Source organism: Ovis aries, chromosome 3, assembly GCF_016772045.2.
Source record: "Ovis aries strain OAR_USU_Benz2616 breed Rambouillet chromosome 3, ARS-UI_Ramb_v3.0, whole genome shotgun sequence".
Taxonomy (NCBI): Eukaryota; Metazoa; Chordata; class Mammalia; order Artiodactyla; family Bovidae; genus Ovis; species Ovis aries.
In genome coordinates, this window is record NC_056056.1 from 179420828 (window position 1) to 179446741 (window position 25914).

The 25914-nt window shown below is 50.7% G+C and overlaps 1 protein-coding gene across 4 annotated transcripts; it reads right to left on the reverse strand.

The window, feature by feature from the left end:
* Positions 1–730: 730 nt before the first annotated feature.
* MB (myoglobin) lies at positions 731–17134 on the reverse strand. 4 transcript variants are annotated; one of them, XM_012159955.4, is made up of 5 exons: positions 17087–17134; positions 13648–13714; positions 12209–12311; positions 5879–6101; positions 731–1423 (listed from the first exon to the last, which is right to left on the reverse strand). In XM_012159955.4, the coding sequence occupies exons 3-5, from the start codon at positions 12301–12303 to the stop codon at positions 1277–1279; spliced, it is 465 nt and encodes a 154-aa protein (XP_012015345.1). In that variant the 5' UTR covers positions 12304–12311; positions 13648–13714; positions 17087–17134; the 3' UTR covers positions 731–1276.
* Between the last annotated feature and the right edge of the window lie 8780 nt (positions 17135–25914).

A 25914-nucleotide genomic window follows, 5' to 3' on the forward strand; every position in this document is an offset into this window, starting at 1 on the left:
GCCCCTGGAGATGTATGGGGCGGAGGACTCAGGGCTTCCCACAGATGGCGCCCTGAGTCTTGAATGCTCTTCAAGCCCCTCTCAGCTTGGGTACTCACATTGATCCAGACTACCAGACCCCTTTCTACAGCCTGTTCCAGCCTGCTACCTGGCTGCTGCGGCCACAGGCCAAGGTTTTATTCTAGTTCCCTGCAGCGAAACTTACACATTCCACCCATGCGCTCCGCTCAGGCTTTGTAGATATGGACTGTGTCTCTTGGCCCGCTTTGGTAAGTTATTCTCCATGCTTCTGCCCTGTTCTGTGGCCAGAAGGTCAGTCCTGCCATGGGCTGGCCGCCTAGCTGTCTCCTCAGCTGGAGTCTCTGCCAGCTTCCAGGCTGCACTTTAAACCAAGTTCTGCCACTTACTAGTGTCCTTGAGCATCTTTCCTAAGTTGTGGTAACCATGATGACCATCTTCCCCTGAGTCTGCACCTTCTCTGGGCCCCCACACTTACTCTAGGGCAGCAGTCCCCAGGGATCCGTCTCGTGGGAGATGACTTTTCCATGGACGGGTGTGAGGGGTAGAGGTGGGGGATGAGGGGATGGTTTCAGGATGACTCAAGTGCATTACTTTTATTGCGCATTTTGTTTCTATTATTATTACATCAGCTCCACCTCAGATCATCAGTTATGAGATCCCAGAGGTTAGGGACCCCTGCTCTAAGAGATGAAAAACGCCAGACAGAGACTGTGACGTGAGAAATCCTTTATTAAACCAGGTGTCACTCCCCCACCTGAGAAGGGACATTATGTTGCAGACACCATGCCTCCATGCCTCCCTAGGGCTGGGTGTGGCTGTCTCACCCGGCCCACACTTCCTTCTCAGGGCAAGCCGACACTCTGCTGTCTTCAAGGGGCTAGGTGATAGGGTCAGAGAATTAGGCTGGAGTTTATGTTGACAGCTCGGATTAGGGATTCAAGGTGAGGGTAAAGGTGCGGGTCAGTTTAGGGGTTGGTAGGAATTGGCTTGGCATTGAGGTGAAAGGAAAGTTGAGTTTGACCCAAACTCAGCCAGCCACAGTCAAGCTTCTCCTGGTTCCCAAGTTGATGACCCTCCACTGAAAGCCCGGTCCCCAGGCCTCTCCCAAGGCTCCCTTCACCCACAACCCATCCACCTCTTCCACCCACCTCTATTAAACAAAGCACACACTCAGAAGCAAACCCTATAACTACTTGGGATTCAGTCCCTGCCCGCCCTGCCCAGGTGGGTAGGGTGAGGGGCACAGGGGTGGGGCTTAGCCCTGGAAGCCCAGCACCTTGTACTGGGCAGCCATGTCGTTCCGGAACAGTTCCAGGGCCTTGCTCATGGCTCCCTGTGCATCAGCACCGAAGTCTGAAGGATGCTTGGCATGCAGAACATGGATGATGGCGTCCGAGATGAACTGCAGGGGCAGGAGCAGAGGGGTGCTGGTCACGGCAGGACGAGCCAGGGGCCAGATGGGAATCAACCCCAGCCCCAGCTTTGCTTTATTGCAGGGCCATTTATTGAGCACTTATTATATATCAGGCACACTACTGAGTGGTCTCCATGGATTAACTCCTCTAATTCCCACAACCCATGAGACAAGTACAGATGGGATAACAGAGGCCCATCTTAATACAGAGGAGGAAAGGTCAGGCCTTGGGCTTGTGGCCACAGTCACATGGCTTGGTGGGTTGGCTACCCCCACCCCCAACCAGGGGCTTCCCAGGTGGCTCAGAGTAAAGAATCCACCTGCAATGCTGGAAATGCAGGAGACATGGGTTCAGTCTCTGGGTTGGGAAAATCCCCCGGAGGAGAGCATGGCAACCCACCCCAGGATTCTAGCCTGGAGACTCTCATGGACAGAGATGGGCTACTGTCCCTAGGGTCACAGGGTTGGACATGACTGAAGCGACTTAGCGTGCACACACGCTACGCCCCTCTACTATGTTCAGGATGTTTTATTGTTCAGTCATCAGTCCTGTCAGACTCTTTGCAACCCCGTGGACAGCAGCACGCAAGGCTTCCCTGTCCTTCACTATCTCCCTGCATGTGCTCAAACTCACGTCCATTGAGTCAATGATGCCATCTAACCATCTCATCTTCTGTTGCCCCGTTCTCCTGCCCTCAATCTTTCCCAGCATAAGGGTCTTTTCCCATGAGTTGGCTCTCCACATCAGATAGCCAAGGTACTGGAGGTTCAGCTCAGAATGAGGACCCAACCTATTACATGGTTTTAATCCAGGATTTTGCAATCAGAAAGTCTAGAAAATACTTCCATGTGTGGATTTAATTTTTGCATTTAATGGCTTAGGATGGTGATCTCTTTCAGTAGCCTTTTGGAGGGATGGTCGGGGAGGGTGGTCAGAACATCTTATTTTCTGCACCAAGCATGGAGCTGGTCCTCAGAAGCATTGGTGAAAGGGAAGGAGAGAGAGGAAGCAGAAAGGGACCAGTCCATGCTCGGGCCCAAGACTGATAATATGTTACAGCAGCCTCACCGTCACCGCTGGCTCTACCATCCACATTGTCATGCCCAGAAAGATGGGCACAAACATCGCCACAGCACAGGGCTGCTTTAAGGGACTGAGCAACCTTATATAGTAAGAAGCGACTTGCTTTTTCAACAGTTCAGAAAGATTTGATGCCAATTTCAGCCATGGCCTGTGGACAAGGGGTGTCATTTTACAGAGGCCCAGACTGAGGTCATGTTGCAAGGGGATGAGAGAGCTGGAATCTGCACCCAGGGGACTGTGTACAAACAACAGCCAGAGCCAGGGAGACAGAGGCCACCACTGGTGGGTTTGTTCATATTCTCTGGTATCCAGAGTACAAGTGGCCAAAAGCTGATGGGTAGGGGTGAGGGGAGCACGTGCAGGGCAGCCTCAGAAGCACAAATGTCAACACCTAGTAAATCCTGCTTGGCTCAGAAACCGGGACAGCGCCACAAACACCTACTGCTGGGCATCAAATGGAACATGTATTTAATTCCCTTTTAATGTCATAAACATAACAAAGCCAAGTGAGGGGATGAACTGACCTAGCAAGAACTTGGAGACCCAGGTTCCAGGCCCAGTTCCACCCTGACCTCCACGGATGACCTCACATGTAAGAGCGAGATCCTGACTCCATTAGGTCCCTCAATTCAGCCTTTCCTGAGTCAACTTCTGAGTCACTAATACTTACAAAATTGTGGGCTGAGGCAGCTAGAAGACTGAGAAAAGACTTTAGCACCCAGCACCCGCTGGGGCCCCCTTGCTCACGGGTGAGAAGGAGCGGTTTCTCATGAAGAACAGGACAAAGGTTCCATGGTGAGGGGAACAGCAGATGCAGGGCGCTGTCTTAATTTTTTACAGTAGCTCAGACGGTAAAGCGTCTGCCTGCAATGCGGGAGACCTGGGTTCGATCCCTGGGTCAGGAAGATTCCCTGGAGAAGGAAATGGCAACCCACTCCAGTACTCTTGCCTGGAAAATTCCATGGATGGAGAAGCCTGATGGGCTACAGTCCATGGGGTCGCAAAGAATCGGACACAACTGAGTGACTTCACTTCCACTTTCTTTTCAAACTTGTTTTAAGTAGACCTGGTTCTAGTCTGCTAGCTGGTAGTCCTATTTCTAGACCGCACTGGTTTCTCTCTAAGCCTGTCTGCTTGTCCCTGGAGACAAGATCCATCATTCAAGCTGGATTGTGAGCCCCCTGCCTGTCACTGGGGTTCAGATATGGAAGAAGCCAGGGTCTGACCTTGAGGAGCTCCTGTCCCACCCAGGAGACAGCTGGATAAAGAGATAAATTACAATACAGCCGGCAGGCGCCACAGCAGGACTGGAATAAATGCCTTTGCTGGGGAGGGCTGGCAGGTGGAGCAGCTGACTGCCTTGTGGGCCAGAACTGAAGAGGTGACTTCTGAGCTGGGCCTTGGAGAATGAACAGGGATTTGCCGAGAGAAGACGGGGAGGCAAAACCACCACTTGTGCTGAATCCCAGGGGCAGGAACTGTTCCTCATGTCTGTGATGCTCAGATGGGCAGGCAGAATTTTTTGTGTGTGATGTGGGAGAGCAGGTGGGGCTTCCCTGGTGGCTCAGAGGGTAAAGAATCTGCTTACAATGCAGGAGACCTGGGTTCGAGATCCCCTGGAGGAGGGCATGGCAACCGATTCCAGTATTCTTGTCTGGAGAATTCCATAGACAGAGGCTGGACTGATAGGCTACAGTCCAGAAGGTCACAAAGAGTCAGACACGACTGCTGCTGCTGCTAAGTCGCTTCAGTCCTGTCCAGTTCAGCGACCCGATGGACTGTAGCCCACCAAGCTCCTCCATCCGTGGGATTTTCCAGGCAAGAGTACTGGAGTCGGGTGCCATTGCCTTCTCCAGACATGACTGAGCAGCTAACAGTTTCACAGCAACCATTGGGAGAGCAGGTAGGGGAGCTAGATGATGGGACAGAAGACAATGGTGACAGCAGTTGCTCATGGGAGACGTTGTACCATCAGGAATTAAGAGCATGCGTTCCAGAGTAACATAGATCAGACTGTCCCTCCTGGCTTATAAGCTGTGTGACTAGGGGCAAGCTACTCAACCTCTCTGAGCCTTGTTTCCAAATCAGTAAAATGGGGATGAGAAGAGTCCCTGCCTGGGGAAGAGAATGCTATTTACCTGCCGAATGGCCATTTTCACCTTCTTCCTTGTAAGAGAACACTAGTTTGTCTTTGGAGTGGCAATAGACCATGTTTCCCAGCTTTCCACACAGATAGACGTGATCTCATGACTAACTTTTGGACAATGAGATGTAAATAACACTGTTGGGTGAGATGCCTGGGGTTTCTCAAAAGAGAGCCTTTGTCTCTTCCTCCTGCTCTCTGTTTGAAATATGGACCAGAAGGCTGGAGCTCTAGCAGCTTATGCCAAGGATGCCAACATAGAAAGAGCCTGCATCCCCGGTACCTATGGGGCTCCCACACCAGCTCTGGGCTCCTGACCTCTGAACTTCTTTCATGAAAGATTAAAAGACAACACTGAATGCAGTTCCTAAGCTCATGGGGGTGATCATGAAAGTTCCATGCCATGACCCATGCAAACTGCTTCTCATGGCCCATCCTAACCGGAAGTTATCATGGCTAACCGCACCTTCACTGCTGCACCAAACTGCCTGTGGCCCCCATCCTCAGGGGTGATAGCCCCAGGGCCCTCTATTCACCAGTTCCCTAGTTCTCCTTCTTGCCACATCCCTCCTCCCACTGGGTCTGGACACAGGACTTGAAACTCAGACTCTCCCCAGCCCACCCAACTTCTCAGTCCGTCACAGGAGATTCAAGCCAATTGCTTATGCCTCGGACACCTGAGGCGCCCTCTCTTCATCTGTAAAGATGCTAGAACTAATAATTCCCACCCAGAATCAAGCCCCAGCTACGGAACTCCTGCCACATGAGTCCTGTGTATGTCCGACTTGCAGTGGCACAGAGACTAGGAGCTGGGTTTCTGGAGGAATAGAGACCTAGTCTGAATCCTGGTCCTGCTATTTGGTGCCTCTGTGACCAGGGGCAAGCTGCTTAAGCTCTCTCTGCCTCAGTTTCCTCATCTGTCGAGAGGGTGGGGTAGTGGTGCCTACCCGTGGACAGAATGCAAGCTGTGTACTTCACAGCCACTTCTCCCTTGATAACAAGACACTCATTTGGGGGAAAAATATGCTTACTCTCAATGACCCAGGAAGAAGGCCAAGTGGGTAGCAGCCCACTTTACAGATGAGAAAACTGGGGGATAAAGAGGAACAGCATAGGTTACCCAGCAAGTTATAACTGAGCTGGGACTTGAACCCGAATCTCAGGTCTTCGAGGTCTCCCCTTCCATCTTCCCAGCCACTCAGGCCCCGCCACTCACCTCCAGGTACTTGACAGGGATCTTGTGCTTGTTGGCGTGTGACTCGGCCAGGTGCTTCACCTCCGCCTCGTGGTGACCCTTCTTTTTCAGGATACCCCCTAGGGCCGTGAGCACGGTGTTGCCATGCTTCTTCAGGTCCTCGGAGGCCTTCATCTCAGCCTCTGTCTTCAGGTGCTTGAACTTGTCAAATTTCTCCAGGGTCTCGGGATGACCTGTGAAGAGCCTGGGGGGTACAAGGAGGGCTCGAGTTAGACACAGGGGTCAGGAGGTGGCCAGACTCAAGTTCAAATCCATACCTTCCCAGTTGCTAGCTGTGTGACTCTGGGCAATTCACTTCACCTCTCTGTGCTTCAGTCTCCCCATCCAAGGAATAGGGATAACGAGTCCCTCCTTATAGAAGGGTGAGGATTAAATTGAGATGGTATAGGCTGAGGGCCACACAGGAAGTGTCCTATAAATGCTTGCTATTACTATTTTTAGTATCATCATCTGCTTCATTGTTACTGTAAAAAGCTGGAAGGAAAAACATGTGCGTGGTTCCTGGCCTCACCCCCATCTGCTCTAAGTTGTTGGGAGCAAAGATGACTAGACGGTGTCACAGTGGAGCAGGGAGGAGCACAGGGGCTAAGGATTTGTGGAGCATGTGCTGTGTGCCAGGCCCATGCTAGGCTCTGCACTTGCAGTTCCCTTTGGGGATGTATTATCCCTATTTTACAGATGAGGGAACAGAGGCTGAGGAGTATGAGGTCCTAGCTCAATATCACATAGCCGGGCTGCAGACGAGCCAGACTGAAATCAGATCTGAGTGACTCAGAATGTAGTCCATGCAGGGGACCATCTCTGCAGCTTCCTGCCGGAGGATCATCCTTTGGCCACTTAAATACCTCCAGCCCCAGGAGGCTCACCACTTCCTGTGACAGCTTTTCTAGTCTGAACAGCTCTCAGGCTCAGAAAGCTCTTGCTTATTTTGCTCTGCCTCCCTGTTCTTCCCAGGCCTCTCACAGGACTGACAGTGAGAATCTCCAGTGGGAGCCATCTGCTAAAGACCAGGTCCCCACTCCTGCCAGGGACCCAGGGAGCTGGCCGCAGTGATCCGAGGAGTCACCTGTTGCCTCGGACTTCAGTCTTTCATTCTGCAGAAAGGTGGGAATCATTAATGGGAGTTGTACCTGCCACGGGGAGGAAGGAGAGATTTTCCCCATTGCTCATGGGCAAAGGGAAGGCTGCAGAGGTAGGTGACTTGTCCAGGGTCACATGTCTAGTCAGTAGCAGAGCCAGACAGGAACCCACACAGATGGTTTCATAACTCATGCTCTCTCTTTTGTGTTGCACCGGGAAACCTCTGCTGGAGTGGCCCTGTCTGCTGGACTTCCCCTCCTCTTGTCTGATGGCTTCAGTTCCTTGAAAGCTTTCTCTTTTGCGGTTTCCTGGCTCTGGAACACCCTTAAACCTAACTGTGGACACACTCCAGTGTGCACAAGTATCTCATAGCATATACCCACATCACACGCGTGCTCATGCAATCACACACACACACACATACATACACAGGGCATAGCACAGACAGGGAGCGCCCCCTTCCCCCAGGGGCGTGTCCCCCCTGCCTTCCCAGAACACCCATGGCCCACAGCCATGCTCAATGTCACTACTTCATCTGGGGCCCTGGCCAACCCTTCTACATCACTGACAGCTCATCTCCAGCACCTTTCACCCCAGGGTCCCTGAGATCCTGACTATTATTATCTGGTGACAATGATCCTTGAACTCCTGCCTGACAGGTGCAAGACCCAGAACCCACAGGTGAAGGTCGGGACACTGGAGGGAGACTCTCTGGGGAAGAAGAGGACCGAGGACCTGGGACCCAAGGCCGCCAGGGGTCTGAGACATCTTGGGAGACCCCCGGATGTCTGGGGAAGAGACTAAGCACTGAGAATTATGAAAGCTGGGTTCTGGCCCCAGTTCTGCCTCTGCTTTGCTCTGTGATGTTGAAAAAGTCACTCAGCTCCTCTGGGTCTTGGATCAACTATCTGTAAACCAAAAAGTTTATTTCTCAGCTTCCAAGTTCTAAGGCTTGACCCCTCCAACCCGGACCTCACCCTACACTCTTAGCATTTGTCAGCCGGAGAGGGAGCCCCGGATTTACTTTAACACTGCAGAAAAACCTGGCTCCTGAATGCCCACCAGATCTTTTCCTATAGATGCCTCCCTCCACTGCCCCCAAGGCCGGCAGCTGGGAGTCCCTGGGAAGCCACAGAAAGCCCTACCTGGGAACTTGTGACAGTGGCAACTCAGAAAACGAGCAGCTGGAAGACCCTCACCCTGTAGAAATGGGTGGGTGGGGGATGGGGGGCGTTTTTCTTCCAGTGTTTCAGAAGCACGCGCTTGCCTTGCGCTTTCATCCTCAATCCTATCGTCAACCTGCCTAGTTTATTACCGGTCAGTGGGAAAGGAGGCCAGTTCCCAGCTGTGCTCTGAGCTGAGACCCACCCAGACACCCACATGAAAGATGGAAGACACTCCCAGGCCTGCATAAATTCTTCTCTGCTCTAGAACCCAAGAGCCAGATGAGACTGGGAACACATCTCTAGTGTGCTGAGACTGCGGGACGATGTGGCATAGGGTTCAAGAGTGGGCGTGCTGATCCGGGCTGCTGGACTTGAACTCCAGCCTTGGGATTTCAGGCAAGTCACTTAACCTCTCTGTTAAAAGTGGGGACTATAATAATGTCTACCTCATGAGGTTATTGTGAGGCTGAAATGAGTTAATATACAGGAACGCTTAACACAGGGCCTAGCAATCAGTGTGTAATATATATACGTATTTGCTGTCCTCATCAAAATCTCTAGGCCACTATCACCATCACCATCTGCGTCATCCTCACCACTCCATCCTCACCATCATCCCCTCCATCATCCTCACCAGCTCCATCGTCACCATCATCCCCTCCATCATCCCCTCCGTCATCCTCACCAGCTCCATCGTCACCATCATCCCCTCCATCATCCCCTCCGTCATCCTCACCAACTCCATCATCACCATCATCTCCTCTATCATCCCCTCCGTCATCCTCACCAGCTCCATCGTCACCATCATCCCCTCCATCATCCCCTCCGTCATCCTCACCAGCTCCATCGTCACCATCATCCCCTCCGTCATCCTCACCACTCCATCCTCACCATCATCCCCTCCATCATCCCCTCCGTCATCCTCACCAGCTCCATCGTCACCATCATCCCCTCCATCATCCCCTCCGTCATCCTCACCAGCTCCATCGTCACCATCATCCCCTCCGTCATCCTCACCAGCTCCATCGTCACCATCATCCCCTCCGTCATCCTCACCAACTCCATCGTCACCATCATCTCCTCCATCATCCCCTCCATCATCCTCACCAACTCCATTATCACCATCATCTCCTCCATCATCCCCTCCGTCATCCTCACCAGCTCCATCATCACCATCATCTCCTCCATCATCCCCTCCATCATCCTCACCAACTCCATTATCACCATCATCTCCTCCATCATCCCCTCCGTCATCCTTACCAGCTCCATCATCACCATCCTCACCACCATCATCCCCTCCGTCATCCTCACCAACTCCATTATCACCATCATCTCCTCCATCATCCCCTCCGTCATCCTCACCAGCTCCATCATCACCATCCTCACCACCATCATCGTCATCACTGGGATTGGGCATCTTGGGTTCTGTCTGTAGCTGCCACTGGTTGACTGGGACTCTTGAGCCATGTTTTCTCCTGGAGACATGAGACATACTGGCCACCAGCAGTGACTTCCCAATTTTTCATGGCCTTGAAATCCTTTGCTCAAATGCAAAAATAAATAAAGCAGAAAAGATCTGGGGAAAAGAAGGAAAGGCAGGGGCCCAAAGCCCTCTTCCGCTGCTTCTGCCCTCCTAAAAATCCCCGTTTCCTGGAGCCAGACTCTGCAACTGACCTTCCAGTTATTATGTTCTAGGATATAATGATCACATACTTGCAATGAAGCCCTCAGAGTTTTATTAACAGACCGAACAGAATTTGCTATCTGTCATAACCAGAGGAGTGGGAGAAATGACCTTTTCAAGAAGAGTAAGAAAGCCCAGGTTCGGCATCTGGAACAAAATCACAAGGTCATTTCTCACAGGGCACCCTGGGAGTCAGCATTCCTTTCTCCTTGTCCTTGGCCCCCAAACACCAAGAGGCAGAAGCTGTCGGCGTGGTTTCTGCATGTCTTCAGCTTAAGACGTGATGGGGCATCAGGCTCTCTGGGGCCTGCCAGGGGTCAGCAGTCTCCAGCATCACGTCTCGCCCCTGGCTCCTGGCCCCTGGCAGTTTTCTCTGATCCACCCTGGGAAGGGAGGGGCTGTTTCTCCCATGATACAATACCCCAAGTCTCCTTCCAGACCTCCAAGTCACCGACTTAGGGCTGACAGCCCCCAGGTCACCTGGGAAAGACTCCTGTTTGGCAAACTGGTCTCCCACCCAGCTACCCTGCCTGCTCTCCAAAAGCAAGGCAGGATCAAGGACTCAAAGAATGCCAAGGCATGAGGGTGGGCAGGGATCTCAGAGACCATGAAGGCAATCCCTCCACTCAACAAATAGGGAAATGGGACCAGAGAGGGTTAGTGACTTGTCCAAGGTCACACAGCAAAGGGAGCGCTGAGGAGGTGATGTCTGCTTTGGAGAGTCTTCTGTCCAGTCAAATGGGACCTGTTGCAGTGCCAGTAGCCAACTGACAGAGGCGTAAGAGGAGAAAGACACAAAGGAAACCCCCCAGATGCCAGTTAGATTCAACAGGGAACTTGACCATCCTTTCTCATGTGTTTTTGGCATGGGCCACTAAGGGCTGAAACTCCAGATAACAGAGCTTATAGCTTATGTCTGGGTCGTTCTCCCAGACACGGGAGCTGGAAATGGGTGAAGCCTGAGGGAGGCTGAAAGGATGTCTAAATGGGAGAGGAAAACCTGCTCTGACTCGTAAAGAAGGAGAAATTCATCTGTAAAGTGTAAAGGACAATCCATTCACTTATGGCAACCAGGGCCCAGCTCTTCCCAGGTGCACAAATGTCGATGTAGGCGTTTGACTCGTGCTGCCCAGAGCATGAGAAAGGACCAGGAGGAGAGGGGAGTCTATCACCACTTGGGGAAGACGGCAATGGGAACATGAGGTTCTATTTCTGAACCACAAGCCATCCTCTGCTTACAAAACTCAGAATTTGGGGGCGGGGAGCGGGAGGGTGTTCTTTATTCAGGAATCCCTTGCTAAAGAAGGCAAGATGTGCTTGGAGATTATTCCGAGCCTTCAAAAGACACACCCAACATCAAAAGTCAGGATTAGGGACTTCTGTGGTGGCACAATGGGTAAGACTTTGCCGGCCACTGCAGGAGACATGGTCTGGAAAGATCCCATATACCGCCGAGCAACTAAGCCCACGCACCACAACTACTGAGCCCAGGCTCTAGAGCCCTAGAACCGCAACCACGGAGCCCGCGTTCCTGCACCTACAGCCTGTGTTCCCCAACAGGAGAAGCCACAGCAGTGAGAAGCCCATGCTTGGCAATGAAGAGGAGCCCCGGCTCACCACAACTAGAGAAAGCAACAAAGACCCAACACAGTAATAATAATTACTATTATTATTATTATACTTTAAAGGGCCCAATTCTAAGCTTCATCTCCAAGAGTTACTGACATCTTTCAGAACTCACTCTATGCCAGGAATTATGCTAGGCTCCTTAGATGCAGCATCTTATTTAATTCTTACTTCTACTGTATAATGTAGGTATTAGGATTCCCCCCTCCCATTTGATAGGAGAAGAAGCTGAGGCTCAGAGAGGTTGTGTGCTTTCCCAAAGGTCACACAACAGCTCGGCGGCAGAGCCAGGTATAGAACTCCACATCTCATCTTGAAGGCCGTGTCTTAATCCTTGGCATTTTACAGACTTTAATGAACTTGTGACTCTGGGGTCATCCTTCCCTTCTTAGGTCCTTTGGGTCCTCATCCATTAGGTGAGGTGAGAAAGACCTCTCAGACCTTTCTTGTTAATTCTAGCTATAATTTTAGGATTCCTCCTGGTGGGCTCTAAGCATCAAGGATTTGATCATTAAAGCTCCTCCCAGCTGCTAGCACAGGTGTGAAATGGATCTGCTTTCCTGATTCCAACCTCTGACACATAAAAACAAAGGAGAACCAAATAGGGGGTTTAACAAAGTTAATTAACACAGCAGCCAACTGGTCAACCCCGGGGGCAAACGTTCCACCTTGCAGGCAAACATTCTTGACCTTGAGGAAGGAGGTGATGGGGGCAGTGGGATCTCTTCCTTTTACCTGATGAGGACCTCCTGCCCATGGCCTGCGACATCAGCCTCCACCTTCCCCCAGGCATTCAGCACCAACTGCCATTCCCCGTCGCTGAGCCCCATGGCGCAGTCTGAAGAAGAGAAAAAGAACAAGGGCGGACTGACTGGGTGTTCTGTCTCCGACAGCTGGGGTTTGAGGCTGCCTGGCCCCAAAGGGATTTTATACCTTCCCAAATGCTTGACAGGGATCACCTGACAGCTTGTTCACTCTCTCTCTCCCTCCCCCTCACCCCCCTCTCTCATGCAGGGGTCTAATCTTTTCCTTTCTCTAGCCCTCACATGGAAGCTATTTTGAGGCAGGTGCCATTGTAGGGAGGTAGGCCAACTCAGGTCACGGGTGTGGTGGTGGGGTTGTGTGTGCGGAGAGTGGGGTGGAGGCTGGGCCACTGTCTGGACTCTCAGAGGCCAACAGAAAGGGCACAGCTAAGGCCGATGCCAGTGGCCTGAAACCCAACTCCCCCTGCTGTCAGCTACCCCAAGAGGAACTGCCATGTCTCTAAGCCCAGGGCAGCAGGCACCCTGGCGTGGCCCTGGGACTGTCCTGGCCTTAGCAGTCTCTTTGCCCACCTTCTAGAAGCCCACTTTGCCAGAATGCCTCTCACTCTTCAGAGTGGTGGGAAGGAACCTTGATGGTTTCCTGCTTATAACTGGGTGAACCCGGGCAGATCCATAACCTCTTGGAGCCTGCATTTTCCTGCTCCACCCACAAAGCTCAAATATTGTTCAGATATTTTCCTCTGAAAAATTTTGCTTCATGGACCCCCTCAAGGCACAATTAACTTCCTGCCCTTTCCACTTATTCCCTGTGTTCCTGTCACACTGCTCACCTCACTGCATCCTATTTCTTTGTATCCATGCTGGCTCCTCAATTAGTACCCTAGCACCCGGTACTCAGAGACTTTGCCAGGTGCCAGGCTCTATTCTAATCACTTTACATTTGGTAACTCGCTTAGTCTCCTGACAGCCCTATATGATACAGACATCACCCCCATCTCGTGGAGGAGAAGTTAAGGAGCTGTGCCATGATCACACACATAGCTGATGGAAGAGCTGGGTTTTGAACCAGGAAGTCAGGCCCCTGAGTCCATGCTCTCAAACACTTTACTTGGTTATCACGTGCAGGAGCTTTGTTTCCTTCATCTGTGTGTTTCTTGGGCCTTGCACAGTGCTGTATACCAAGTTGAACTGAATAAATGTTCACTGAATTAAAAAGGTGGATGGCATTCCCAGGAAGGCAAGAGAATGATCAACCCTTATTTTTCATTCATCCACCTTCCCATCCATCCATCCATCCATCCATCATCCATTCATCCACCCATCAACCCCTCTATCCACTCACCCACCATCCATCCATCTGTCCATCATCCATTCTGCCATCCATCCAACAAACAGTTATAAGGTACCTACTGTGTGTTAGAAACTGCTACATGCTGAGGACACAAACCAGATAAAACATATCCTGGTGTTTAATCTCCTAGGAGAGAGAGATAAATAAGAGGAATAACATTACAGTTCAGTTTACGTAGCTGAGGGTCTCCATAGAACTTTACAGTTTACAAAGTGCCTCCTTGGGCAGGATTAATCTAGTCTTCCCAATGCCCCAGCAAGGTAGAAAGCATCATCCCATTTTATAGCTGTGGACCATGAGATTCAGCAGGGATAAACATCAGGTGTCCTGGCCACCCTGGGACTGTATTGGACCTGTCAGTCATGACTGCCCTACATACACAGCTCTTTCTAAAGATAACTGCCCTGCCCCAGCCCCTGAGGTCATGTCCTCTCCCAAATCCCGTGGCTAGTCACAGCTGATTGAACCAAGGCTGGGACCTAATTAGAGGCAGCCAATGGCATGGCTCTGTCAAATAGCCAGTGTCTATTAACTACACCAATCAGATCCCCCTCTTTAAAATATGAACAGGGATGACTGATAAGAATTGGCTATGTGGTAGGAAATGCTAGGTGAAAGGGTTCCATGGCTAGCACCAAGTAAGACCCCCAAACTGAGAGCTTCTCCAGAACAACCTTGGGTCTCCATTATGATTCTGGTAAAGCCTGCTCCCATTTCAATTCAAGGATGACCATCACACTTCCTGTGTGACCTCTTGTGTATCATTGAGTGATCGCTATTTAGATATTGAGTCAGCAAACTCCTAATAACTGAAGAGACCAGAAGCACAAAGGCCCCTTCTTGACAATGTGCTCCTGAACCACGCGTGAGGTTCCATATTAACCCAGGACACTGAGCTGGTATATCTCCAGAAGTCATTCAGCTTTCACAGCGAAAGGGTCAGTTGTAAAATGAGTAACTAAGGGACTACCCTGGTGGTCAGGCGGTAAAGAATCTGCCTTCCAATGCTGGGGACATGGGTTCGATCCTTGGTCAAGGAACTAAGAGCCCACGTGCCCGCTAAGCCCAAGCGCTGTCACTAGAGAGCCTGCACACTGCGACTACTGAGCCCATGCAGGCTGCAACCAGAGCCTGGGGGCCACACAAGGGAAGCCCATGCACCACGACACAGACCTAGCTGAGCATTTGCTCATCTGTCCATTCCCCATCCCGCTACCAAGGGCCGACTCTGTGCCAGCCTCAGGGTCAAAGAGAAAGGCCACTCTGAGAGAGTTTGCTGAGGTGTCAGCTCCTAGTCCTGGCTCCTTGCTGGAGGGTGAGCCCATCAGTATGGGAGGGAAGCGCAGAAGGAAGAGCAGCGAGAAGAGCAGAAGCAGCAGCGAGCTGCCCCCAGGCTGGACCAACCCCTGGGGCCCACTGGGGCCACCCTTGAAAGAATCAGCATCACTGGTTCCGATTTAAATCCCCAGCCCTAGCTATGCCACTTGCAAAAACCTTCCACCTGGTGCCCTCTTGAGAACCTCGGCACATCCCTGAGGGGCTGGCAGAACAGGGCTCATTGTTATCCCACATGGCTGTTCAGAAACAGAGGCTTGGAGATCTTGTGCACCTGCCTGAAGTTGGTAAGTGGCAGAGCTGGAACCAACAGCCCAATCCACAGCCCTTGTCCCATCTCCAGCCTCCAGAGTTTTCCAAGGATGGCCTGAGTACTTAAAATCTCATCAACTTGTTACCAGCACTAAAGTGTTTAATATAAAGCTGTCACCCCCTTGGCAGGCACCCTCATTAACTGGCAAGTTCATGGAAACCCATGGCTTTGAAGTTGATGAACCTTTTAAGTTTTACCTTGTAAGTTAATAGGAGGGACCAACATCTGTTTGTACTTACACATCTCTACAACAGAACTGGCGGTACCTAGCAGTTGCTATGGCTACCTGCAGCCGCCAGCTTTGTTTGGGGGCTATAATTATCCCTGTGACAGCCTTCTAATAGCTGGGGCAGGGAAACTGGAAAGGCACAGAATAGGAAAGCCAGGCTGCCTCTGCACGCAAAATTTTCTGCAGCCTTACACGCTCATGTATACACACACACAGGTGAGTTAGTCTGACACCCAGTGAGGCAGAACTAGATCCCACCAAGGGAGACCTGCCTCTTCCTCTTCTTCCCTTTCATATCACGGAATCCTTTGAATGGGAAAATCTGAAACATATAGAATCATCCTCGAGTCTTCAAACTCTGGGCACTTGAGATCCTAGAGTTACAGTTCTAGAGGGCCAGAGTCTTCAGCTTTCACCCCTCTGAAAATTTGGGTTCTACATTCAGAGTCAGAAAACTAAAGAAAGAGGAATCTAGAATCGTAGAGACATAGGATCTTGAAACTTACAGAGGCCTAGGTGGTATCAAAGTTCCCACTGAATCAGCGGTCCCCAACCTTCTTGACACTAGGGACTGGTTTCGTGGAAGATAGTTTTTCCATGGACCAGGGGTGGGGGGATGGTTTGGGGATAATTCAAGCGCATTACATTCATTGTGCAATTTATTTCTATTGTTATTACATCAGCTCCACCTCAGATCATTGGGCCTTAGATCCCAGAGGTTGGGAGACCCCTGCACTAAATGCAGGAATTTTCCCTACAGATCATAATCTGCTTGAATACTTCTAGGAGCAGCGAATTCACTTTCTAAAAACCAAAGTATGCCCTGTTGTCAAGCTCACTCCCTTGTCCTGGCTCTCTGGTGCTCCTTGGGAATGTAGAGAACTAGCTGAGAGAAGTTTCAGGCTCACCTAAGATTTTTCTTGTCCAGACTACACATCCCCAAGGCTTTTTAACTGAATGCCCTCTGCTGGCAAGGTAAGCCAGGAGCCTGTCTAGTCAAAAAAGGCCGTTCTCCACCTTGCTCCCTGTGACTCCCACCTCTCCTCACTTACATACTCAGAACTCTCTAGCAAGGGGCTTCCAGCTCCCCCTGCACAAGTTTGAGGCCCAGATGACTGTGCACCAAACTCTCTTTCAAAGGTGACCTGGGAATTCATGAACCCAGCTAACAACTCACACCTCGCCGCCCCCCCTCCCCCCCCCCCGGCCCCCCGCGGCCCCTCCCCAGTGAATCTGGGGGAGGGAAGAGGTGTTACACTTTAAGACTCCACGGTGGGGAACCAAAGATGGCAAGAAAGAACATTTTGGATCTTCAAAGCTGTAGGTCCCCTCAGTCTTGGCCACCCCCCTTTCTCCTCCACCTCCTCCTCCTCCTCCCCGAAGCCGCCCCTTTGGAGGCCAGCCCAGGCAGCGCCTCCCACCCACTTCCAGCTCAGCTTGCTCCTTCCTGGCAGAGTCTGCCTCCCGGACCAGTGCCAGACGAGACTCAGAGCAGGGCTGGGGCCTGGAGCCTGCAGGATCTGCTGAGGTCATGCATGAGTTTGAGGACCCTCCAAAGCTGGCCCCAGACCCCCCGAGGCCCGCCCTCCTCCCAGCCCCCGCCAGCAGCCCTTGCACTGACCACGTCTCCCCTTCTGCCCAGCTGTCCTTCTGGAGCCTTCAGCCAAGTGGGCTGGGGGTGGGGAGAGGTGTCTTATAGCAGCTGGGGAGAGGCACAGGGAACTAAAAATACAGTTTATATGGCAAGGCTCCTCCCTCCTCTCCCTGGAGGCCCAGAGGGGCTTATTGGAGGAGGGCTGGCAGGGACCAGAGCCCAATATCCCAGTCGACAGGTGTAGCCCAGGGTCACCTGCCTTCCTTCCTGCCCTCACCCTACACCCCCAGCCTCTGAGGCTTACAGTCACCCTCCAAGCCCCTCCTCCTACCTGTCATCTGTAGGAGTCCAGCACCACCCCCATGCTGCCCCTCCCTCATCAGTCCACCCTCCCTCTGTCCTGGTGGATCTCACAGAAATAGCTCCCCCTCCAAGAATCCCCCCTCCCCATGCCACCCCTTTCCCAGCAGGTGTGCCCTCTTCCTCCCCACCTTGGGCTCCAACATGGATGCAGCCTTCTCGGCTCTCTCTGCTTCGGGGTGCAGCACCCCATTCCTACCCTGTGAGCTTCTTCACAGGTAGGGATGTAAAAGCTACAGACACACTGGCCTTAAGACCCCTCCCAGGAGCCCTTTGCAATGGACACTTAAGAAAAAGAAACGGAAGCAGAGTTGCTTTCCAGCGTTTCAGGATAGACACTCTTCTAAGCCCCACTCGTCACAAAGGGAGAGAGAAGCACAGTGATATTAAGTTGCCCAAGGTCACAGGGCTAGGAAATGGGCCAAGCACGAAATTCAAAGCTGGGCAGTCTGGTTTCAGAATTTGTGCTTCACAGTTAGGAACTGGTCTAACCTGGGATTCTGCAAACCCCTACCAAAGAGCCAGTTCGATAAACTCTCTGAGTTGTTTTATTGAACCGAGTCCATCCAGGTTCCTGGAGGTGAAGGCAAAGACAGTGCGCTGCGAGGCCAACAATCAGGAGGCCCTGCTGTCATCTAGTGGTGGCGAGGAGAAAAGCCTCCATCCCTGGCTCCGCCCCGCTCACTGTGTTCTTTTGTTTGTTTAGCCAGCCGGCCGGCAGGCAGACGGGATCTTTTTCCACCTTTACTTTTGTGGCACCCACCAAGACTGGCTTTCCACGTTATTTAAATAGGCCATGGTCCGTGCTCTCAAGGACCTCAAAGTTGGGGGGAGGAAACGTACGAGGGACATTAGAAACACAACAGAGATTTGAACAAAGAGCTACAGGCAAGTGAGAAGGTGGCCCCCCAGGTCCACATGGAGAAGACCCCAGCTGGACTGGGTCTTAACGTATAAGGGAGCTCCTGCAGGGCCTCCTAAGCAGAAATAGTGAACTGTGTATGCAAAGCCCAAGGGGTTCAGAGGAAAGGAGTGCTACGGGGGTGGGAGCTGTAAGACCCCTCCCTGTCCAGGTCCTCCTGCACCCAAGCAGGAGATTTTGAATGGGGGACTTAGAACTGACATTCCAGTTCCACAAACACTCGTGCTCACTGAGTGCCAGGTTCTGTGCTGCACCCCAAGGAGACCAGGGTGAGAATCAATCCTCTTTGAGCTTTAGAGGGAATGGGAGGAAGGCATGTGTAAACAGATGGTGACAGCACTGTGTGATAGGGGCAGAAACAGAGGCAGTTCCACACAGGAGTAAAGACTTTGGAATCAGACACCTGGATTCGAGGCTTGGCTCCATCAGGTATTGTGCTTGTGATCCGGGGATGGTTTCATCACTTTTCAGGGCTTTTGTTTTTGTATCTGTAAAATGGGAACTTTGAAAATAATTACCTATCTCAAATGTCATCATGAGGATTCAAAGAAGAGTGCATGCATAGGATTCAGGGTAGTGCCTGGCACACAGTAAGTGCTCAATAATTGTTCCCTGTGAAGCAAGATGCAAAGGAATCATAAAGGAGGAAATTATTAATTCCATCAAGGAGCATGCAGCAAAGAAGGTGATGTCTAGGTAGGAATTTGAAGGATCAACAGGCGTTGGAGCAAAGTGAGGAAAGAATATTCCAAGCACAAGGACTGAAATACTCAAGGACATGGAAGTTGGTGTATAAGGACTAAGTTTTAGTTGTGGGTAGCAGGAAATCCAAAGAAACTTGGCGTTAACAAGAGAATATTCGTTTCTCTTTCATATAGAAGTCCAGAGGTAGTGGTCCAGGGTTGGTGGGCCCATAACATGTCAGGACTCCAGCCCCAGTCTACTTCAGTAGCTCTGTCATATTACACACATGGTCTCCACCTCCTGATCCAAAATGGCTGCTCGCTTCCAGTCATCACATCATCATTCCAACCAGCAGAAAGTCAAAAAAGGTGAAGACGCTGTGTCCTCTACCTTTAGGGACACTTCCCGGAAGTTGTGATCAATACTTCCTCTCCTTAAACATCACATGGTCACACTTCTCTGTAAGGGAGGCTGAGAAATGTAGTGTGTATTTCTATATGGCCATATCCCCAGATAAAAACTGGAAAATGTTTTACTTAGAAAAAGGGGGAAATGTAAACTGGATGAAACTAGACTTTTCTGCCATCGGAGGCGTAAAGAACATGTAAAGATACAGGAAACTAAAAATATTTTGGTGTTTTTATGGTGGAAAAATTGATGGAGCAAGTAATGAAAGATGCAGCCCAAGAAATAAACAAAAACTGAGGAAGGGTTTTGAGCACAGGAGAACCATGGTCTGATTTCCTGCATTGGAAACACCACACTAGTTGCATGGGGATAATGTAAGGGGTGAGGGAAGTGGAGGCAGGAGCCATTTCTTCACAACATTTCCTTCTGAAAGTTCTCATGAAGCTAAGTTCAAAATGCAAAAAGGAGTACGTCAAAGCTATTTACTGACATCCTGCTTATTTAAATTATATGCAGAGTACATCATGAGAAATGCTGGGCTGGATGACTGACAAGCTGGAATCAAGATTGCTGAAAGAAATATCACTAACCTCAGATATGCAGATGACATCACCCTTATGGAAGAAAGCAAAGAACTAAAGAGTCTCTTGATGAAAGTGAAAGAGGAGGGTGAAAACATTGGCTTGAAATCCAACATTCAGAAAACCAAGATCATGGCATCCGGTCCCATCACTGCATGGCAAATAGATGGAGAAACAATGGAAAAAGTGAGAGACTTTATTTTTGGGGGATCCAAAAATAAAAAACTTTATCTTCCTGGACTCCAGAATCACTGCAGATGGTGACTACAGCCATGAAATTAAAAGACGCTTGCTCCTTGGAAGAAAAGCTATGACCAATCTAGACAGCATATTAAAAAGCAGAGATATTACTTTGCCAACAAAGGTCCATCTAGTCAAAGCTATGGTTTTTCCAGTGGTTATGTATGGAAATGAGAGTTGGACCATAAAGAAGGCTGAGAGCTGAAGAATTGATGCTGTCGAACTGTGGTGTTAGAGAAGCCTCTTGAGAATCCCTTGAACTGCATGGAGACCAAACCATTGTAAAGGAAATCAACCCTGAATATTCATTGAAAGGACTGATGCTGAAGCTGAAATTCCAATACTTTGGACACCTCATGCGAAGAACTGAGTCATTTGAAGAGACCCTGTTGCTGGGAAAGATTGAAGGCAGGAGGAGAAGGGGACGACAGAGGATGAGATGGTTCGATGGCATCACTAACTCAATGAAGGTGAGTTTCAGCAAACTCTGGGAGATACTGAAGGACAGGGGAGCCGGTGTGCTGCAGTCCATGGGGTTGTAAAGAGTTGGTCACGACCTAGCAACTGAACAACAACAACAAGTTAAACAAATTTTAACGTGACCGTCTTATACCCACCACCGAAATTCTATCAACATTTTACTAAACCAGTTTTCTCCGCTATCTAGCCAGCCTTCCATGCCTCCAATCTTATTTCCGAGGCCTTTCAAAGCAAACTGCAAACAACTGTCCATCCACTTCTTCCTAAATACTTCAGCATGCATGTCATTAGTGAGAATTCTGTTTGCGTTTTTTTCTTTTGATGTAAAATTTACATCCAATGAAATCCACACAACTGAAGCCGACTCTTGCTGAGTTTTGATAAATTTATACACCTGTGTAATGTGAACCCCTATCAGGATATAGAACGCTATTATCATCACTCCCAAAAGTAGTTCCCACAGGCCCTTTCCCGGTCAGTCCCCGCTCCCCGCCCCCGCCCCCGCCCCACGCCCCTGGCCAGGCAACCGCTGTCCAGCCAATTTGGTTTGTATAAACCACTCGCGGGGAAAAGTGAAAGTCGCTCAGTCGTGTCCGACTCTTTGTCACCCGGTGGACTGTACAGTCCATTTCTCCAGGCCAGAATACTGGCATGGATAGCTGTTCCCTTCCCCAGGGGATCTTCCCAACCCAAGGATGGAATCCACGTCTCCTGCATTGCAGGCGGATTCTTTACCAGCTGAGCCACAAGGGGCACCCGTTAAGGGCCACCTCTGGGTTGAGGGAGAGGCGAGGCGGAGGGGCGAGGGGGAAGAGGGGACTGGCTCCACAAGGGACGCTGGGGACGCCGAGATGAGCTGAGAGGCCAGCATAGCGCCGGCAGCCCGAGCTGAGTTTCTGGCTGAATTAACTGAGCAGATGGTGGCGCTATGTACTAAGGCGGGCGGGGTACCGGGGAGGAGGGGATGGAGAATGACTCTCCCTGGGTTCCGTAGCATTTTGGGCGTCTGTGAGACATCTGTCTAGCAGGCCTAAGGCGACACACGCGTCCCCGAGGCTTGCACTGTCGAGATGGCATCGGAGAAGTGGTGGCCGGGCTTCTCCAGAATCTCCGTCTTTCCCCCCGCCCAGCCCCGGCACCCACAGGACTCCGGCGCCCAGAAAGGAGAACGGGCCCCTCCTCCGCGGATCCGCAGGCCACAGCCCTGCTTTCCCCGAGGCCGCCGCGGGAGGGCGGTGGGGAAGGCACTGGGGCGGCGAGTTCTGGCTGGCGGGATCCAGACAGGAACCCTCACTCCCGACTCCCGAAGGCGGGCGAGGAGGCAGGGAAGGCAGGCTCCGCAGCCCACCTGGGCGGTGCCTCCCTTCCCTCCTCCCTCGCAAGCGTCCTGCAGTCGAATACTTCCTCTCTAGCGCCTGCCGCCCACCTCTTTCCAAATTCCTCTTCCCTCCCCTTTAAAAACTACGAAAGCCCAGGTCTTAGCTACTCAGCTCTTCAGGGAGGAGGCCATTTGGTCCGCTTCTCCTGCGAGGACAATGGAAACAGAGAAACAAAAGTGAAACCTGACCCTCAATCCCAGACCGCAGTCGGGTCTCCTAGACTACCTAAAATCAAACGCAGCTCACCCTAGCAAAGGCATTTCTTTCTTAAAAACCCCCTTGGGCAACAGGAGATATTCCTCTTTCCCCTGAGCAAGACTTGGACTTACTCCTTGGGAGTTAAGGAATTCTGATTCTGCTAAGAGAGGCCTTGTCCCCACACCCACCCTCTCGGGCTGCAGCACAGAACATCCTGAATTTGCCTGGCCATTTGGAGAATCATCTCATCAGACACAGGACCAGAGGGTGAGCTGTTAGTGTACATGAAGTGGCGGGGATCACCCCAGGAGAGAATGTGAGGGAAGAGGAGAAGGACCCCAAGGAACACCCCAACATTTAAGAATTGAGAAGGGGAAGAGGAGCTAGAGATGGAAACTTCCAAGGATGATGGGGACCCTGGGAGATTATGGGGGCTGGGGAGTGACAGGGTCAGGATTGCATATAGAGGATGGTTGGAAGAGAAGTCTTGTGGGACGCGAGGATGAATATTAAGGACTCTTTATGCACCAGATGTGGGTCAGGGCTGAACCACAAATATGGAGGCATTCATGTATTACAGCACTAGCCACTATAAAAATACCCCCCAAATCTCAGTGGCTTGTTAGAACTTCACAGTGGCTCCATGGGTTTGGATCCCATTTACCTCACTATCCAGTGCAAGTGGAGAGAGGACTTTGCTTCACGCAGTGATTCGGAGACCCAGGCTCTGCCCCTCAAGGACTTCAGAAACCTGATTCCTCCCTATCCAGCAGGCAAATAGATGGGTTAACAGTGGAAACAGTGACAGACTTTATTTTCTTGGGCTCCAAAATCACTCCAGATGGTGACTACAGCCATGAAATTAAAAGACGCTTGCTCCTTGGAAGAAAAGCTATGACCAACCTAGACAGCATATTAAAAAGCAGAGATATTACTTTGCCAACAAAGGTCCATCTAGTCAAAGCTATGGTTTTTCCAGTAGTCATGTATGGAAATGAGAGTTGGACCATAAAGAAGGCTGAGAGCTGAAGGATTGATGCTGTCGAACTGTGGTATTAGAGAAGCCTCTTGAGAGTCCCTTGGACTGCAAGGAGATCAAACCAGTCGATCAAAAAGGAAATCAACCCTGAATATTCATTGAAAGGACTGATGCTGAAGCTGAAACTCCTATACTTTGGCCATCTGATGCGAAGAACTAACTCACTTGAACAGACTCTGTTGCTGGGAAAGATTGAAGGCAGGAGGAGAAGGGGACGACAGAGGATGAGATAGTTGGATGGCATCACCGACTCAATGGACATGAGTTTGGGTAACCTCCAGGAGTTGATGATGGACAGGGAAGCCTGGTGTGCTGCAGTCTATGGGATCTCAAGGAGCTGGACACGACTGAGTGACCAAACTGAACTGAATAGATCCAGCAGGCAGACCACAGGACTGTGTGTGAGAGGTTTTACAGGCCATGCCTGAAATGGAGGCTCACCGTTTCTGGCCATAGTCCATCAGCCAGGTCACAGCCACGCCATGGGAATGAAATTTGTGTGTCCGGGAGGAAGAGAGGCTGGCTAGGCTGGCTAGGCTGGCTAGACACAGCATTGTGTCTGCCAGTCATGGCCTGAGATAATAAAATGTTTTTATAATCTAGTGGGAAGATGAGGAAGAGGAGCTGGGAATGAAACATTCCTATAAATCATGTCTTAATAGTTCACAGAGTAGATGTTTCAGATTTATTAGGGCTGTTTGGGTCATCATCCTCCAGATGAGTTTTATCACCACTGATAAAATACTTGGGAAGCGGGAAAAGACTTCCCTGGCAATCCAGTGGTTAAGACTCTGCACCTTCACTGCTGGAGCCCAGGTTCAAACCCTGGTTGGGAACCAAGATCCCACAAGCCACATGGCATAGCCAGAGAAGAGCTAGCACCCTTTCTGATGATGAGAAAGGCATTCTTAAAAAGGGGGCATCTGAATAAGGAGCTGAAAGATGGTCAGAGAGGGCTAGGGAAGCAGGAATGCATATGGAATCTTCAGGAAACCCTGAGAAGACCAGTTTAGCAGGGTCAGAAGTTTCGTGAAGGGGATTGGTCATGGACGAGGCTGGAATGTGGGCTTGGAGCGGCTCAGGAATGACTTTGAACTTGAAGAATTTTGGCAGCTCTTCAGCAGGCCCTGTGGTTGTGGCTTAGGGTGGGGTGAGGTGGGGGTGGGGTGGAGGAGGAGGTTCCCAGCCATCTCGGATGAATCAGCAGGGTCAGTTAAAATTAGTCATGATGGCCCAGAGGACATACGCCAAGGCCAACAGTCATGTCGGTCCATGTGGCAGCCGAAGTTTGCTTCTCCAGGGAGTGTTCGGGTTGGGGGAGCTCAGAGCCGGAGCAGGTGCTCTGGGCTGTCCGGGAACCATTGAGACTGCTGGGCAGCACCTCTCGGTTTCTGACCTTGACTGCAGGAGAAGGGGGCACAGTTTGGCCCGACTCCCTGATTATCCTCTCTTGGACCCCCTTGGCATGGAGTGGTCTTCCCTTCACCTTGCCAATCCCTTCTTCATGGAGCCTTCCTCACCAGTAAAACCGGGTTCTAGACTCTTTTGCTTGACCTAGGTAGTATTATTCACAACTGTAATTGTGAACTGGATAATGGTTAAAATTTTTAAATAATGCATTATTCAGCCAGTCACCTCCAAGGGCATGTCTCTCATCTCCTCTCTCCCATATATCCAGGTATCATCTTAAAGAGGAGAAGGTGCGTGGTGGTTAGGGGTGCATGTGTGTGCACATAACCAGAGACAGAAGCATGAGGAGAGATTGAGATCCCATTAATTGAATCATCTAAGTTGCCCCCAACACACACGCACACACAGAGTAGTGAGGGGTGCTTACAGGCAAGAGGCAATGTACTACAGGATCAAGGCTATGGATTCTGACACCAGACTACTGATTTTGAATTATACCTTCATTGTTTGCTTGCTGTGTGACTTCAGGCAAGTTACTTAACCTCTCTGTGCCCCAGTTTCTTCATCTACTAAATGGCAGTCATAACAGTGCCTTCCTTACAGGGTGAAATTTAAGCTAGTAATTTAGGCTAATACCTAAAACTATGCCTGGCACAGAATTGAGTAAATGCTCATATACATGTGGTCTATGGCACCTATTAATAGTAATAAACCACTTTTTTCTCAGACATCTGAGTTGAAATTAACAGACTCTTGACTGTTTTATATAATTAGTGAATTAAGGTCCCTCTCCCTGATGGACTAGGGGGTCCATGAGAACGTGTTTTGAATTTCTGTTGTCTGATGCAAGGCCAAGTTCAGGCTGATTAAAACAGCTGCACCACATCTCCCTGCCCCAGTCCCACACTACAAGCATGCACTGCTGGCCTTCCAGGGCCCACTGTGGCTCCAAATCCTTTATATAAAGAGGTCATTTAGCCCTCAGGACCACCACAGAAGGCTCTTGATAAATATTTGTTGAATAAAGAAATGTCTGCCACCCAGGAATAGGTAGATTCTGAATGGGAAAATGCTTTGTAAACTGTAAAGCATGCAAGTTGCGAGAATGGAAACACTTGGGACCTCTTCCCCAAGGGCCTAGGATTCTTTCCACT